Source organism: Ornithodoros turicata, chromosome 2 (assembly GCF_037126465.1).
Source record: "Ornithodoros turicata isolate Travis chromosome 2, ASM3712646v1, whole genome shotgun sequence".
In the NCBI taxonomy this organism is placed as follows: Eukaryota; Metazoa; Arthropoda; class Arachnida; order Ixodida; family Argasidae; genus Ornithodoros; species Ornithodoros turicata.
Window position 1 is genome coordinate 26,152,117 of NC_088202.1, and position 17,958 is coordinate 26,170,074.

The following is a 17,958-nucleotide window of genomic DNA, read 5'->3' on the forward strand; positions in this document are numbered from 1 at the left end:
TCACGAACTATATCCTATCTCGCGTATAGAGATGAACCATATCTTGCATAACATTCTTTTCAGTCATGAGATCATCAACTATAATCAGTTTTGGCATGTTCTCATCCCATGTTGTTGGTAATTCTTTACTAAATGTAATTTTACTGAATTCATTCTGCCAGCTAGCATCATATTTACTAACATGAAATATTTGTTCTGGGACTACATTGTTATACTGATAGGTTTCTGAGGATGTTACGAACTAGATGAGTTTTTCCTGACATTGAGGGCACCTTCCTGACATATAATAATTCGCACAGGGTGGATGAAAGAAAACGGTCTTACGTTTGACATTGTGTCGCAGAGGTAGAAATGAAACTGATAATAACATGTGTTGAAAACTAGATTTATTACCATCCACTGCTTCCACAGCCATCGATTTGATGACATTGACTTTTTGCAGACTCTCGTTTGGCCCTGAGGAGACGTTCGTGTGACAAAACTTGTCCGATAGCTTAAGCTTTTGCTTCATGAATTTCTTGTTTCAGACGCCATTTCCTCTCTTCCCTCTCTTCGGGAGACTCAACTTCTTCCTCATCCTCATGTTTCTTTCCAAAACAGAGACGTAAGAGCTTCTGCATAATTATTTTGGGAGTGAGCTCCTGGTTTGGGGAACGAATATGAAAATGAGGAGGTGGGCTCGTCCGAAAGGCAATAAATGGAAAACAATGGAGAGGAGGTTGTATGATAATGAGGGTGTGGCACATTTAAAAGTTTGTTCCTCACTTATCTGACTCCAGTTGCTTCAAAATGTCTGACGACAGAGGTAAGTTTTTGCTTCGCAATGTAGTTCTTTTTTCTCATGAACATTGTCTTTTCCAGTATTTACTCCAAGTCCCGTTCTATTTGAAGAAGGTAAGAAATTATAATGAATATGAAAAAGTGTTTAAACTTGATTCTTATTTCAGCTCCAGAGTCGCCGCCGCCAATATGTGTGTATTACCGGAATTATGTTTAATTGGACGTTAATATATGAGTCCGATGACTTTGCTGGGTTGAATGATTGGATCTGTATGTTTAGTTAATATTAATTGTTAGTATCTTTTTCAGCTTACACACCGGTGTCTGATGATAGCGGTAAGTTTTTGTTTCGCAACATAGTTCTTTTTTCTCATGAATGTTACCTTTTTCAGTATTTACTACAAGCCTCTTTTCATTTGAAGAGGGTAAGGAATTATAATGAATATGAAAAAAGTGTTAAAATTTTATTTCTTGTTTCAGCTCCGGAGTCGCCTCCCACAATATCTATGTATTATTGGAATTTGTTCAATGGTTGTGTATGTTTAGTTATTATTAATTGTTAATATCGTTTTCAGCTTATACGGCGGTACCGCCGCCGACCCCTGAATGTGAGTAAGAGCTATAGGACACGATTACGATAGTAAATGAGATTCTCTTTCAGATCGTTGGAGTTCTACACCACAATATATATATTATTATAAAACGAGAATGAATGTTGATAATGTGACTATCTTTTCGATTACCCAACATTGTATCCAATCAACTGTATGTATTACTGATATGAATAAGTTGATATTAATTTAGATTCACTTCCAGATTACCGGGATCCGCCACCAACACCACCACAATGTATGTATTATTGAAATGTATAAGTTGATATTAATTTAGATTCACTTACAGATTACTGGGGTCCGCCACCACCACCACCACCATCGCAATGTATGTGTTATTGAAATGTATAAGTTGATATTAATTTAGATTCACTTACAGATTACTGGGGTCTGCTGCCATCACAATGTATGTATTATTGAAATGTGAGCGTGGTTTCATATAATAATAATAACCGGTTTTTCAGGTCACTGTTGTGCACAACGTGAGTTATCGAGTGGTAAGCAATGTAATGATGTTAATTTTATGGTTTCTTTCAGATATCGACGACTTGAAGGAAGTTGTTAAGAATATGATAATACATTAACAGAAATATTAAGTGATGAATAAAAGTGTATTTCCTTTACATGTACTGTCTTGTGGTTTGTTCCTTCTGTTTCAGGATTTTTCGGCTGGGTTTTTCTCTTTCACCTGATTCCCGGCACTATTGGCTTTAATAAATATATTTCAACTTGATTGGCATTACAATTGGCATTAATAAATATATTTCAACTGTAGTTTTTGTGTATGACTCTTCTTTGCATGTCTATGCATGTTATAAGCGCGCGGACAACCCTCCGCCCACGCGCCGCCCGCCGCGCACAAGAAAAAATACGTCAGTGAAGTCGGCCCAGGGGTCAATAAAACGCGCCTACCAGTGGACACGCCTTCCATACGACAAGACCAATTACTACTGCTGCCGATACATCGGGGAACCAAGCGTCGCTTCAGTGACTGCGAAGCCGTAACTTCAGTCTCGAATTTCAAGGTACGATATTTCACAGAGGGAAGCTGAAACTGCTCGCTGCGCGTTCATTTAAGAAACACCGTTTTCGAGTTTTTGTATCTTTATAGAAGTACAAAGATATGAAACGTCACAAGTGTGGTTTATGATTTTCCACCACATGAAATTGTCATAGGGCTTATTTTTGTTCATGGAATATTTCGCTGAGGCACCGTCACTGACAAATATGTTGCAGAGTCGTATGTCACTCACTTATCTCACTTATCTTTTTAGGTGATTTGCTTTATTTTCCGTCGTGTTTTATCATTCTACAACGGATATTTATTAGGTAAGTATAACTCTAAGTTTTGCAGCGTCGAACGTTATAAACACAGTGCGCCAACAGACACATGGAAGCGAGGATAGCCAGAAGGCCAGAGATCATGGCTAGGAAATCATCTTGAGACTTGATTAGAGCTGCGATTCCTCCAGCAAGAAACATTATGCTTCCTAGACCGTAATATTGCAGGCTGATGAGGAAAGGCAGTTCCGCCCTTATGGATCCGGTCTCTATGTTTGCCCGAGTACCAGAGAAGAGGCCCGTCATGAAGATGACTGTGCTAAGGAGACTGTACGTGAAGCCGAGGTTGCACAAATAAAAGAACACATCCCAAATGAAGCCACGGATGCTGAGCGTAGTTACGATGACCGAAGCGCAGCCAATTTCTAATAGCCCCAGTTTACCTGCAAAAAAGTGTGAAGAATGAAATGGCACCGCATGTAATGACCTTTAGTCTGAAAATGACGCACCCAAAAACTAGGATGTGGCAAGGACACACCGCTCTGTGTGATACATTGAAATGTCACTTCTACGCTGCTGTTCAAGCTGTGAAGCAGCTGTCGCTATCAGTAGCGTTTCTAGTGGTTTTGGTTATGGTAATAATTTAGCTGTGACGTGGTATCTTCGTTAACAGCGCTTTTCGCGACTGCTATGAACTACAGGAGGCGCACCGCACTTTCAACACGTAAACTTTACCAACACGGCTTACGAAAACTGGTCTCCAAAGCGAAGCGAGCGTAGGCAATGTATTGTCGGCCGCATTATAATCTTCCTGGAGGCTCCATTTCAGTTTTTAAGAGGCACAGGTCGAGATCCTTCATTAAAGCGGAATTAATTTTGTCTGCGGGTCATCTCATACCGTGCAGTTTAACTAAGAGAAATAGGCAGAAAGCTCGGTTGTCGGAGTTTGTTTACATACGTCGGGGGTCGAGGGTCATGGAAAATGGCAGAGAGACAAAGCAAAAATGGGCTGCCTCAGGAGCGTAACATACCTAATGATATGGAATGTGGACTAGTAGTCTACAAGCAATTCAATTTTCGGGTTGCTCCTTCCATTGTGCCGTAGTATTTGCATGTCAGCGTTGCAAGGGAACAGAAGCTCCATTTGAAGTGTTGTGTCTCCAGAAGTTAGAAAGTAATTTTAGGAACTGGTAGGCACAAGTAATCATACAAAACTGCAATGCACAAGTTAACTTCAACATGTGCATTTGCAATAGCTCAGATGCACAGTTCTTTGTTTGGTGTGGTGATGAGGAAATGTGCTCATATGACGTTCGCCCAGGGATGTTTTGCTGAACTCTGACTCTAGACCTGGCAAAGGTCTATGAACACTACAGATTTTGAATGACCTTGCCACGCAGCTTGCCTTGCCACAATGCCACAGCTTGCCGTAACACAATGCACGATTTTTTAACATTCCATGTGCTCCGCGGCGAATGCATATCTGAGCACTGCAAACGAGATGCTCTGGCAGAGTGAAATTCTGTCTTTCTGCGTTGATCTTGGTATTGTTCACTAACACCGTGATATTGTTATACTTGCTGAGTCATTTGTTGATGTGCGTGTGGTACCAGACAATCCTTGTCTGTCTATGAGCGCCACAGAACATGATGGATGCTTGGTCAATCCACGCTGCGTTAGTACTGTGATATTTACTTTGCAATACTATCATGTTCGCTCAGTCCGCGGCAGAGATAGACTGGGGACTAATTTCGCTGCTCCGTGTGCTCAGATTTCAGTGCGCATTAAAGAACCCTCGTGTGGCCAAAATTAATCCACAATCCCACCACTGTGGCGACCCCTAATGTTCACGGTTACCTTCCTACACAAAGCCTAAAATATTTTAAAGAAGATAGATTCATCGTGACATAAGTTGCCCAGGAAACTCGCGCGATGGATCAACACGCGAGACGTCTGTTCTCTTCAATTAGGTAATTATTAAAGGTCAGCTCCGGAGGAAACTCACTGCCACAGATTACAACAAAAACTCGCAGGCACAAAGGTTGATGCCTACTGAATGTACAGCTCGAAGCAGAGTTAACTGGAACGCCGCTTCGACCTGCGGAGCAAGAGGGGAGCCACCCTGGCGGCCTTTAGCAGAAATAAAGGGAGAGGGCGTTTCGACATTTCCATTCCAGTCGGAGGGGTGTTCGCTGCGGTGTGCCGAACAGTGCCCAATCAAGCTGGCGTTATCAACGCTGCGCCTGTTTGCGTTTTGGGCGGGCGATTGTATGATTGTGTCTGAGATAATGCGGAGAATCGATGTCATGACACGCGCCTAGAAACAGGTTGGCGCATGGCCACGCGTCATCCGAAACGCTCATTATGTGACCGAATGAAATGAATGACAACTTCTCTTTCGGAAAATTTACTGTGCTCAGAATAGAGGATGCGAAGACACTTGAAATAATTAACAATGGTAATCGCGAAACCATCGTAATGAGTTTTTAAATAATAATAAAACAATGCTTTCATGGTGTAGCATCTCGCGTTTCTCGGGAGCTTCTCGGAAGAGCAGCCAATTAGTACACACAAATATTTGTGTGCATGCTGGCACACAGTGCAGGGAGTCACCGTGAAGGTTTTCTATTATTGGTGAAGTGAATGATGATCAGACCTAGACAAATTCATCATAACCTTTGTCCTCACTTCAATGCCCGTCAGCGGAGGTTCGTCCCTACATCGACTGCACGTTCCCCAAATTTGCCTCTCCCACCTTTCGTAAATCTCATTTTGATTTTTTTTTCTCCCACTTCAATCCTTTTTCTGAAAATTTTCCTTATCTGGGTCACTTCACCTTAATTTTAATTTTGGAAGTTCAGGAGAGGTGAGAGACAACTGGTTCGCACGTGCTAACCCGGCGCGCGCCATCGGGATATCATCGATTCTTCGCAATCCCTCAGACAGGGCCGTCCAAAACCAACGAGCCCAGCGTTGATAACGCCAACCTGATTGCGCACTCTTCGGCACGCCACAGCGAACACCCCTCCGACGAGAATGGAAATGTCAAAACCTTCTCGCCCTTTATTTCTACTAGACGCCGCCAGGGTGGCTCCTCCCTTGCTCCGCTGGTCGAAGTGGCGTTCCAGTTAACTCTGCTTCGAGCTGTACTTCCAAAATAGTTTGGGCGAATACCCTGTATTTACTGCGAAATCTGTTTTTTGGTTTGCCGTCCGATCGTCCGCTTGAAGAGCTGACGTCACGCTCAGCTTTCGCTTTGGCTCCTCTTGGCTTGTTTGCTGGCTCGCAGTTTCGCAATCGCCAGCAATCACAACTCGTCACTCGTCAGGCTAAAGCGAAATGGAGAGTCGTGTACGTATGGGCACCTTTCTCCGCGTCTTAATTTGATCATCTTTTTACTCCGGCTAGTCAGTACACACAACCTCATCTAAGTTGTCACTTTGTGAGAGATGCAGCGTGAGTGAATTGTGAGAATGCCGTGCTTCTCGCAGTACGATCAGGTACGCTACTAAGAAAGATGTTTCGTGCCAGGTTCCCAGTTGATATTGTGCGTGATTGAGTGGTACGAAACCAGTGGTTGAGTGCTCTGAACTTATCAAGGCAACTGTCGTGTGTGCTCGAAGCATTTTGCATCAGAATGTTACGAGGTCGTTCACCTGACGGCCGATTTGGACTGTAAAAGTCGCTGGAAAGGGATGCGGCACCTGCCTCGTTCGACGACAACAAAGAGGAGAGGATAGCAACAAAGGACCAAAGTTGCGGGTAAGTTTCCGCACGAACTTGCACTATGGCTTGCACACAATGTAAACATGTGAACGACAAATATGGGACTGCTAAGCCCTATAATCTGCGGTTGTATGTAAAACTACGCAGTTTCTCAGAGAAGCTGGTTGAGAAATTACATGAGTTTGGAGACGTCTGAGCTTGGGCACAGGGAAGACAAAACAGTCACAGCAGCTGAAATCAGCAACAACTTAGGAGTTCCTGTTTTGAGACACTCTGTGTCTGTCTGGACTTCTGTGTGATCACATTCCGCCTTTTCCCAACCATGGAACCACACCATATCCTGCATACATGGTAGCATATTCTTGTTCCTCTTTAAAAGCCGGGCTGTGTCTGTGAGTGCTGTGTATTCAAGTTGTAATGTAAAGTTATTACGTGCCAGAAATTCCATTCTGTCCTTCTATACTAATGAAGTTGACTCCAGCAACTGAGTACCTTGACCAGCAAGGGATGACGATCAGCATGCTCGTCACAGGTTAGCAGAAATAGGTGAAGTCATGAGAAAGGCTCATCTACCTGTGAATCATCGTTTTGACACATGGCACATTGCAAAAGGGCCACATTTGCTTTGTAGCACACTGTCATAACACATATGTATGCTGTCCATTGGTTGACAATTTCCTATTAGAAGGGGTATAGCTGGGGGCAAGCTATGCTGTCAACATTGTTGATCACATTTTGTAGCTCTTAAATATGTAGATGCTTTTTTGCACTTTTCCTAACAATATTAGCCTTAACAGGTATAATTATAATTTCTGCTTCTCCTTTCTCAGGCCCCAGGAAAGAGGTACATACAGCAGCACTGGTGAAGCAACGTCTGGTGCTACAATAATGGTGCCACAGTATCGTGAACATGTACATGTGTGCGCACATGGACAAGCAATGATAATGGCAACCTGTTTCCGGTAAAATGGCTCGTGATACTCTGGCATGTCATGGATATTTGGATCATAACGTTGCTTCACATATTCATGAGCATCAAAGTCACCATGCAAGATCAAGGCATTGGGAAGCTGCTTTGGCCCGAGGAAGGTGATTTACAGTATTTCAAGCTAGCAGCGATTACTAAGCAATTGTCCTGCATTCCCCACTTACAGGAACTGGAACATTCGAAGTGTTGTAGGGGATAGTGGGTGTACTTCCCCTTCTGAAAGACATCCCGCCATTGTGTGCACTAAAGGTTTCCTTGTCTCAGTGTTGTTACTCGGTCATGTATCTAAGTATGTCATGGTAAGTAGGTCATGTATCACTTCCACCTTATCTGTGTGCCACATGTTGTATCTACACGTAAGGAATGTGTGTGAGAAAACTACTGAAACAGAGAATTGCATTGCTTCTTTACTGCACAAGCCTGGTCTGTCTGTTTTAGGAATTCTAATAATGCTAATTTTCATGTCAGGGTATGTCCAGGGTCTTTCTGGTGCTCTGCTCGATCTCTGTGGACGATAGCTGTTCATGAGCCCCCGAACAGAAGGAAGAGACTACACAAGGGGGGCTCACCGCAAGAGTTACAGTGAATGAGTAAACGCTAACAACTCTGCAAGGCATTAAATGCAAGTCGACATCAGAAGGGCTTCAGCTAACATGTACAAACAGTCGCATACCTAGGATTTTTAGTTTTTGGCATTTCATTCGCCATTAATCGGTGGCTTCTGTAGAAGCGTAGGGGATGGGGAAACAAACACAAGATTTTGGAGCACACAGTAAATGGTACTCCATGTTCCTTAGCCATTTTTACTACATGAAGTACCAGGGAAAAATCAATGGGGTTGGGACGCTTTCAAAGACGTGGTTTGTTACATCATGGGTTCATCATGCATTGCGCTCCATCTGCATACTGATCTGCTTTTTTTTTTCATGTGTTATACTTCGCGAGATAAAACCTCTCAAACAGATGCCTGACTAACGCACGAATGTCAAGGACCTCAGAGATACAGCCAATTCCACTGATAGCCCTGAGGTCTGTGACGTCAGAGCTGCTTGAGTTTTGCTATTCAAGGTGCCCATTTTCTACGCTCTATTCCAACCTTGGTTTGTAAAACACACATTGGTACGAAGAAGCTTTTACGTTCATGTGGGATGGTGGTGTTGCAGCCCCTTTCACTGGTTTGTGGGGAATGACCTGATTCTGCACCCAAGACTTACCACAGAACACCTCAACTGACACCTGTATTCTGTCCATCTTGCAGTGTGCTTGTTTACCTGTTGCGAGGGATTATGGGGGGAGTCAGATAGTTTTATGATATCTGTGTATTCAATACAATTATGGTCTATTCAGTGTTACGTGTAAAATTACAGTATCTGTGGAGTGTGTGGAGATGTGCATTGATCCAAGAAGTAAATCGGCTCCTGAAACCAGCATGCAGACCGAGATGTTATACTGGTGTCTTTCACATATGGAAGCAACTCATCTTCATTTCTTTTCTCTTTTTTTTTCTTTCTTTTTTTGTGGTTGATTAATGTGATGGCTCATGGCTGCACTGCACTAGTAAACCAGCCGAAATAAGGTGCAAGATATCCATGATAATTACACTTGCATGGTATCCTTGTACTGTGCAGTGTATTTTTGTATTCGTTTATTTTTTCCTTCCTTTCTTTTTCTGTTCAGCTCTCATAAGCCACGTATACCCTCATGTAAGTATCTTGTTCTTGTATCTGGTGCTTGCTCTCTCGACAGTGCAAAATTTTGGCAAATACGTTCATCGCGAATCTACACTAAGGTTGTCATTCAAGTCCAATTCTTACGTACGTAGTACCTGCAGTGTGTATACGATAACATGGCGTTGCCAAACACAACTCGTTCACCCGGTTATAATGCCAAGAAATGCGATTACTGCTCCTGTAACGTCAAACGCCAGGTATTCGAGAGTGAGAAAGATATGCGCAAGTGATGCAGCAGTGGTGAGCCGTAACTATAAGAGAGTGAAGTCTTCAATTAAGCGATGCACTGACTTACTTTATCAAAGACACCTACAATGCGAATAAAAATATCTTTCGTATGCAGGCGCAGCACAGTTCCGTTGACGATATACGTGACGTTCATTGCGTTCTTAGCTAGTCTGCCGCTGGCCGGAACGCGACAGCATAATTGCACGAATCCTAACTGCACAAGTGGTATTAACAGCGTGTTTTAGCATTGGCATATCATCCCAAATATTAAAAAAACGATGCTATCAAGAAGCCTACGTCGATCGAGCAGACGCTCCCTGCTACCATCGCCTGTTTACATTCCCGTATGCTCCGTAGAGGGGGAGGGAAGTCTTGAAGAACACTGACATCACTTACGTCGGCGATATAGACCGCGTGAACAGCTGCCGTCATAAAAATGGCGGCCCCCATGTCTGTTTCGAAATGGTTAATTTACGATTATTTAAAATATGGGGCTGTTTTGTCGAAATGAAGGGTGCTTTCAGACACAGTTCGATATGGGCTTCCAGAATATCGTTACAGTTTTAAGAAGTCAAGGTATCTCCGGAGCTGACCTTTAAAGAGACTAAAGGAAAACGTGGGACATTTCCACAAGGCTGAGAAACCTTGATATTCTTAAGTTAGGGGACTACAGTGAGAAAATTGATATACTTCGTAACTCTCGGAAGTTGAAGGGGGGTTCCTTACAAGTGAAGGAAGATTTTTCACGGCGATATTCGATATTCGATCAAAGCTGTGGCTTAGCGCTAATGAAGACAGAGAACGTGGACATAACGTCAAACTGCGGTTCGATAAGCTTTTTGTTAATGGTGACTGTTACAAGTGGAACGATGTACGTAATGAACGTGTTCTTCTAAGCACTAAGTCCCAGGCAAAAATCTGGAGTGGAACCACTTCGAAGTGGATTATTCGACAGGAACCACTTGGAATATGGAACCATTCACTGGCTGGGACAAGTTAAAAGTGGAACCAGTTCCACGGTGGTGCCACTTGAAGTGGACCCAATTGAATTTATCCAGTGGTCCCCTCTGCTAAGTGGTCTCGGATCCGACCACTTTGCAGCTGGGACCACTTAATGCATGACCGAAAGTAATGCGTAGAAAAGCACAAACTGTTCAAGTAAATATTGTTTATTCTGCTATGAGCATACACTAAGAATAAAAAAATAATCGATACATCACTCACGTACTAAGTCGCACACGGGTAATCACTCACTGCGTCTAGACGAGGCGTGTGCTTGTGTTGAATTTGCGATGCACTCACGGAGAACAGGGAGTATGGCGTTTTGTTGACCACCTCACACCACCTCGCACGTGTATTTTCGCAGAGAAGACGACACCTCCGTCCATGTAGGTCGCGACATGTACCCCTTTCCTCTTCACCAAACGATCTTAATCTTTATACTCGTCTTAACCATGTTTCTCAGGTTCCTCTAGCTCCTGAAATAAAACATATGATCAGTAGTAATCGAAGCACCACGGTAAGCACTTATACCTCTTAACATCGGAACAAGCATTCTGTGCAGTCCGTTTGGCGTTTCATCGTCCGGTTCTTCTGCAGACGCCGTGTCTTCCGATAGGGTCGAAACTTCTCCGAGATATCGCCAATATGTTTCACATGACTCATTGTCATCACGTTGTCTTAGAAAACGCACTAAAAACACGTAAATCGAGCACAGGAGATGCCCGATCTCTGCCACGGAAAAAAAAACGACCTCGCAGCGACGCGTCCAAGTTCCAACTGACGCTCTCTGACTCTCTCTGCTCCCTCTCGCCCTCCCGCGGCCAGCCGTTTGAATTTAGATTGAAAGCCTCCCGCCGCACCGGTGCGCCCTCATAATTATTGCATCTGCTTTGGGTCAGCCCGTGCAATTACCTCTTTGTTTTTAGTTCAGTTATTTGGCGGACTGTGTCATCCTTTGATTGTGTCTGTTGGCATTTTGCTGGTACTTTTTGTGACATTTGCCTTTAGATGAAAATATGAGCACGAATCGAAGTTACAGCATATATTTTATCGAAGACGTAGACGGATAGAAAACAATAAATATAGATCATCCGTGTGCTAACATACATCAAAATAATGGCTAAAAAAAGCAGAAGGGTACATGGCAAGAGTGGACTCTTCTTCCCCTAACGGATCTCAAAGGGGGAAGCTGCCCAGCTTGGAATCTCAAGTGGTTCATTGTGGGAACAAAATTGTACCTGTGAGGCTCCCACTGTAAGTTCTGGAACCATTTGAGGCCAGGGTGGTACCACTGATTTCACCAATGTGGAACCAGCCACCCCACTTGCGAATCCAGCTGGGACCATCAAGATTCAACTGGAACCATTCCGGGACCATCCACATTCAAATGGAACCAGTCCAGATTCAGCTGGAACCATTCTTGAACCAGTCCAGATTTTTGCCTGGGGTGAAATGAACAACAGCAGAGTAATTGACAAGTGTGTGACCATCCCTTGTGCCTTGTAAATATAATGCCAGAAGCATAGTAAATAAAGCCCTAGGCTCTTAGATAGCCCAATTCTTGATAGTGAATTTGTTCCTAGTAGCTTCTGTGCAATCCGAAACGACAGGTCCCCTCGCGGAGGTGGTGTCGCTTTGTTGATTAAGAACGTGTTCTAGATCACGGTTCTTCCTACCTTAGCGGGTATCGAGTTAGTTTGGTGTAAAGTTCAGCTGTATCGGCAATGCTTTATCGTGGCTTGCTTGTACCGTCCTCCTGACTCAACCACTGACATCTTCTCCATACTTCTAGACAACATATATAGAAATCATCTGTCGCATCACAAACTAATTCTAATGGGTGACTTTAACTTACCCTCCGTATGCTGGAACACCTCAGTAACACACGGGAGAGATGTTGCCCTCGGTCAATCCTTAATTGACTTCGCCACTAGTCTCGATTTCATCCAGGTTGTTAATAGTCCTACGCGTATCCAAAATGACACGTCATCAATCTTAGATTTAATCTTTCTCAGTTCCACTGTTGCTCGTCTTGGTTACAACTGTAACGTTACTGAAGGCCTTTCAGATCACTTAGCTGCAGTCGTTCACTTGAATATTAGTGTTCCCAGATCCATGTACAGGGTTTCTCAAATTCTCGATTATACGTCGGCCAAAGATACCGCTACTATTGACGAGCTATCATTTGCATTCGACGACTTTGTTCGTCCCAGTGAGTCAGCTGACGTTAATACCTTGTATGAGGCTCTACGAAGTTTGGTGTCAACATGTATCAGTCGTTTTGTTCCAACGAAGTTTTAAAAATGTAACGACAATAATCCGTGGATAAGCGTGAGACATTTTGCACCTCAGGCGTCGATTAAATAGAATAAGACGTCTACGTGCCCGCCACTTATCATCACACTATTCACATACTCGCAGTCACGTAAGACGAGGATGCAAGCTGCTAAGCATTTGTAGCAGGCCGTGGAGAACGACGAGGATGGACACGCGCCTGGAGTACCAGCTCCTCAGTTCCACCGGCGCGGTCACGGAGATCGGCCACCGTCATCGCCTCTGCGTGGCATACTATAATCGCTGGTCGGGACTCATGTAGAGGAACAACACCTCCTCTACATTTGGTGACCCGGACGTGATTATTACAATGTCTCACTCTCTAATTTTCTGAAGATAAATCCTAGGAAGTTTTGGCGCACAATTCGTCCAAAAGAATCTAACGTGCACTCTTTCATAATCTGTGGAGATGTTTCCTCTGATGCTTCAATCATTTCTAACCACTTTAACGGTTACTTTTCTTTCGTATTTGGTTCACATGACGAGGGCGGTACAGATTTCGTTCTAGCCGATGACGTTCATCCGACAAACGATCTGCATTTCTCTGCTTCCGGCATTTTCAACCAGCTATTGAAACTTGATTCTAAGAAGAGTAGTGGTCCCGACGCAATCTCAAACGTCTTCTTGGCTAGATATGCAGAGTGGATGTCCAAATAGTTAGAAATGATATTCAATAAGTCGTTTAATTCTGAGCAGGTGCCTGATCTATGGAAGAAAGTTATTGTTGTGCCTATTTTTAAATCAGGTAACAAGCAGCTTATACAGAATTATCGTCCAATTTCATTAACGTCTACCGCCTGCAAAGCATTTGAACATCTATTATGTAACCATATAACCGATTTTTTGGAGTCCCGCTCTTTGTTGTCTGAGTATCAGCACGGTTTTCGGCGTGGGTACTCCACTGTTGCACAGCTTATAGAGTTTGTCGACAGTCTGGCAACTGGCATTAATAGGAACAAACAAACAGATGTTATGTTCATTGATTTTAGCAAGGCGTTTGACCTTGTATGCCACCGTCAACTACTCTTAAAATTGCAGTCCTTCCTGAAGAACTCGAAAATTGTATCATGGATTAAGGATTACCTTTCATGTCGTCACTGAGTGTTTTTTATAACCAGTGTACTTCCGCAGATGCTCATGTGATCTCTCGCGTCCCACAAGGGTCTGTGTTGGGACTACTGCTCTTTCCACTGTTTATTAATGATATTGCTAAGGATGTTCCTGCGGAGATAAGGTTTTACGCTTTACGAAAGAGGTGACTTCACGTAGTGATCAATTATTACTCCAAGAGTCTTTAGATAGAATCACTGCGCGGTGCAACAAGTGGGGCATGCTCATTAACTTCGGAAAATGTTCCAAAATGACATTTACACGCCGTTATTCTCCGCTCCTTTTTGACTATAAAATTGACCATTCGGTTATAGCATCGGTCGACAGTTACAAATACCTGTGTGTTATCCTTAACCTCAAATTGTCCTGGTCACCACATATAGAAATGATCTGTTCCAAAGCGTTGAAGAAGGTTGCTATTTGACGAGGACATTAAAATTTGCTACACCTGAAATTAGGTTACTTGCGTACAAAACGCTAATACGCCCGGTCCTGGAATATGCATGCGAAGTGTGGGACCCATACAATAAGTCTGGTATTGCTAAACTTGACTCGGTCCAAAATAAGGCAGTACGTTTTATGTTATCGCGTTACGATTCATGGTTTTCACCAAGTGCAGCACTTCGTGACCTTGACATTACTCCACTAAAGGTTCGATGGCGTGCTCTTCGCCTTAGAACATTTCATTCTATTATTAATGGTAAAGTAAGAATTCCTTTTAGCAAATATTTATCATACGTTGGGGGGGGGGGGGGGGACATCCTCACTCAGAAGCTCTCATCAGCTAGATATTGTCCCTATTTGTACCCGTGTTGACGTTTTTAAGTATAGCTTTTTTTCTTGTTGCGTTGAAGACTGGAACGCTCTGGATGGTTCTGTCCGCCAATTCTCCTGTGAATGTTTCTTTGATGCACTCCTGCAATAACCCCTTAAAGGGGTTGCAGTATGTTTAAATAAATAAATAAATAAACACCAAATAGAGCAACATAACTCTTTTGTAGTTCGATATATTCTTCGTTTTCGGCATTATGTGCAAAAACAAGAGAACCGTGTACCGCCTCCTCTGACCCTGACGGGTTCTCTGACCTGCTACCGCAACTTTTGGAAATCCCTGTTATCTGGCCACGGCTGGCGAATACAATATGTATTTTATATTTCAATATTTTCCAAATCGCGATTCATATTCTCATAATCAGAACGTGCTACCAAAAAGGCGCGTGTAAAATATGTGGGCGTGGCGCGCAAGGGACGTGCGAGTACGTTGCGGTTTCAATATTAAATTTGTCACATGCACTGAAAAAAAAGGGCAAAGGGCGATGTCCTCTACGTATGCCTGACAGCGGGTAGCAATACAGTAAGGAGTTACTACTTTGCACGCATTGGATGCGCGTTTAAAGGAGCATGGAAGTATAGCACATAGCACGCTCCCAGCCAACCATCATACCGAATGATATCATTCTGTGTCATGATTTGTTCAAAACAGGGGGCAGGCGCCTATCTGGGACAAGATAATCTGTCCCAGCTAGGCGCCTCCTCTCATTTTCAACAAATCATTGCACAGAATGATATATTTGGAATGATGGTTGGCTAGGAGCGTGCTATGTGGGAAGTTCTGTTTTAACAGTGTGTGAAGCTCTCCAGAAGGAGTCACCCTGCAAAATATTTTCGCTCTGCGGCGTTTTGTCACTGCGCAATAAAATTTACAAAAGACAGTCCGTGAAAGCAGTCGTGGACGAGATACACGAGCTCCGCGTCACGTAGAAACTGCTCACGGCCTTTCTACTTTGTTTTTTCTTCCCGGCTCACGCGCCCCTTATACATGCTTGAGCTGTGCCGTTGGACGTCACTGGTCACGTGCCGGAGCCCGTGATACGTCAAGACGTCTTCTGCTTAGCCGACGGGCTCTTTGGATGTTGAGAGGGTTTTGTAAAGGTGTCTGGGGTTCGGACTCGCCCATAAAAGCGTGACCACAAGGGCGCTGCCATCCGTTGGTCACGGAAGGCGTTGCTTTCCGTTGGCGGCTTCATTCGGCTAAACTTGTCACGTTCGGTTTCCTAAATTCATCACTTGCCATCTAAATTCGTCGTACTATATGTGGGTACCTCATATGTATTTGTTAAACAATTAAGCAGTGAACATTTTCCCGCTGCATCACTTGCTTGTGTGCTGTCGTTCGTTCATTAGTTTATTATCACGAAACTCGACAGACCACAGCATGGAATGCAGAGTGGTTTCATTAATGCCATTTCCGGTTCCCGTTGGTTCGCAGAGCAGCATGAAGATGACGGTTTACTGTGTGTATTCATCTTTTGATCATTGTTGTCTTCGGAAACGCATGCCTACATTTGTTACGATGGGTAACGAGTTATTGATTTCGCTCTCAAAGCATACAAACCCCACTTCAACACGTCATAGGCGGTGAACAAGTTCATCTGTGTTGTGCAAAGCAAAGGGTTGGCGGTGTCGCAGGTATGCTCATAGACAAAATATGATTCACGTTTGATATGACAAAGTTTACCTTGTGATTCCAATATCACTACTCAATTCTGCACGTATCCCGAAGGTTCCTCAACGCAATTACACGGCTTGCCTCGCTTCCTACGCTTGACGTCATTCCCTCCATCGGCTCGTTTCCCCGTTTGTTATCCCACGTGAATGCACAAGGTTGGCAACAAAAATAGCAGCTATGCTGTAGTTTGGGGGCAGAAATTCGTCCGCTAACACTGTCCATGATCAACCGATGGCTGCGCCCTGGCGGTCACGCTCGGGGATAGGAGAATCCCATTGACGGTACGCCAGGTACGTTCCCTAGGTTCTCCCTATATTAACTCTATGTGTGGAACGGAGCCTTGCGCGTGCTCTGTAGGTTACCTGCGCTCATCGTTCCTTCGCAGAAACCCATTTTATTCGCTGCAGAAGACGTCGCAGCGGAAAACAAAAAAATATTTTGGGAGTGACTTCCATGCTCATTTAAGAACAACAAAGTCTGCTAAGCAGCAAGAGGCTATCTTTGGCGAATGTTTTAGCGGTGTGTAACCACTGGTGATGTTTAGACAAGCGATAGCTGTGGGTACCCGGTCCTAACAATCGAGAATACACGCCACAATGTTAAGACACTTTTCTGGTCGCATATCTGGAGTGACGCTGGGGTGAAGACAAAAGACCAACAAACAGACGTACAATAGAGGAATCCTGTGTTGTACGTTTGTTTTTGCTCGTCCCCTGCTTTTATTCGAAACTCAAGGGCACGTATCTTGGCTTCGTCAAGTTTACGCCAGTTCGCTTGCGTAATGGTTTTATGTTCATTGTTTTCTGCTTCCTCCGTGTTTGTATTTGGTGCAAAACGTCACCTCGTTGTCAGGGGTGTGGGAATTCTTCCTGAATATGAAATGTTCCTTTGACGCACGGTAATGGAGGATAGCGGGTGATAGGCTGATGTATATACAGCCCTACCTCTAAGCAATTTGTGAGACTCAAGCGGTTTCCAGCAAATATTACGCCAATAATGAGTTCGGACGGTTTATAACATGTATACGCATAAACTAAGACGTATGAAGACAATGCTAAGACATACGTTCACTACAGCTCGTTCCTATCAATCGTCGCAACAGACAACTGCTCAACTGATCGCCACTTATACTCTAGTTACACTAGCTTTCTCAACCACGGTTGAGTCGACTGCAGTCTAATGGCTCAACCACGGTTGAGTGAACTGAGTAACGAAATCAGTTACACGGGCTTCTGTGAGCTCAGTTGAGAAGCGCTAGCAGCGTCGCCTGATGAGCAAACGCAGAAACCCCAAAACACATAACAATTTTAAGCATTACGTCGTCAGAAAAAGATAACGCTTTGGACGCTTTCCAGAGGTGTATAATGCCGCAAGAATGTGTGTTACTGTGTATTGGAAGGATTTCGTACGCAACTCGACATTTTTACTACTGTTTCGCATTTCCAAATTTACATTTCAGCCGAATCGCGAAATATGTTCACAACACTAATTCGCACGAACGCTTCTGCTGTACTTCTGCTCTTTCGTGCGTCGCCGTACATTTTTCTTATCCGCGTTATTTAGTATTTTATTTTGTTGTACATGTCATTGTCCTCGTTGAGTTCTACATATTTCGTATAAATATTTCTTGTGCTGCCGTGTCTGTACTGTGCGTGTACG

At 43.7% G+C, this 17,958-nt stretch overlaps 1 protein-coding gene across 1 annotated transcript in view; it reads right to left on the reverse strand.

The window, feature by feature from the left end:
- Positions 1-2,725: 2,725 nt before the first annotated feature.
- The window catches only part of LOC135383246 (S-antigen protein-like), a 39,968-nt gene continuing 24,735 nt past the window's right edge, over positions 2,726-17,958 (reverse strand). The window contains exon 4 of the mRNA XM_064612787.1: positions 2,726-3,115. Within this exon, the coding sequence (XP_064468857.1) occupies positions 2,733-3,115 (383 nt within the window). The 3' untranslated portion in view covers positions 2,726-2,732. The remainder of the gene's footprint in view (positions 3,116-17,958) is intronic.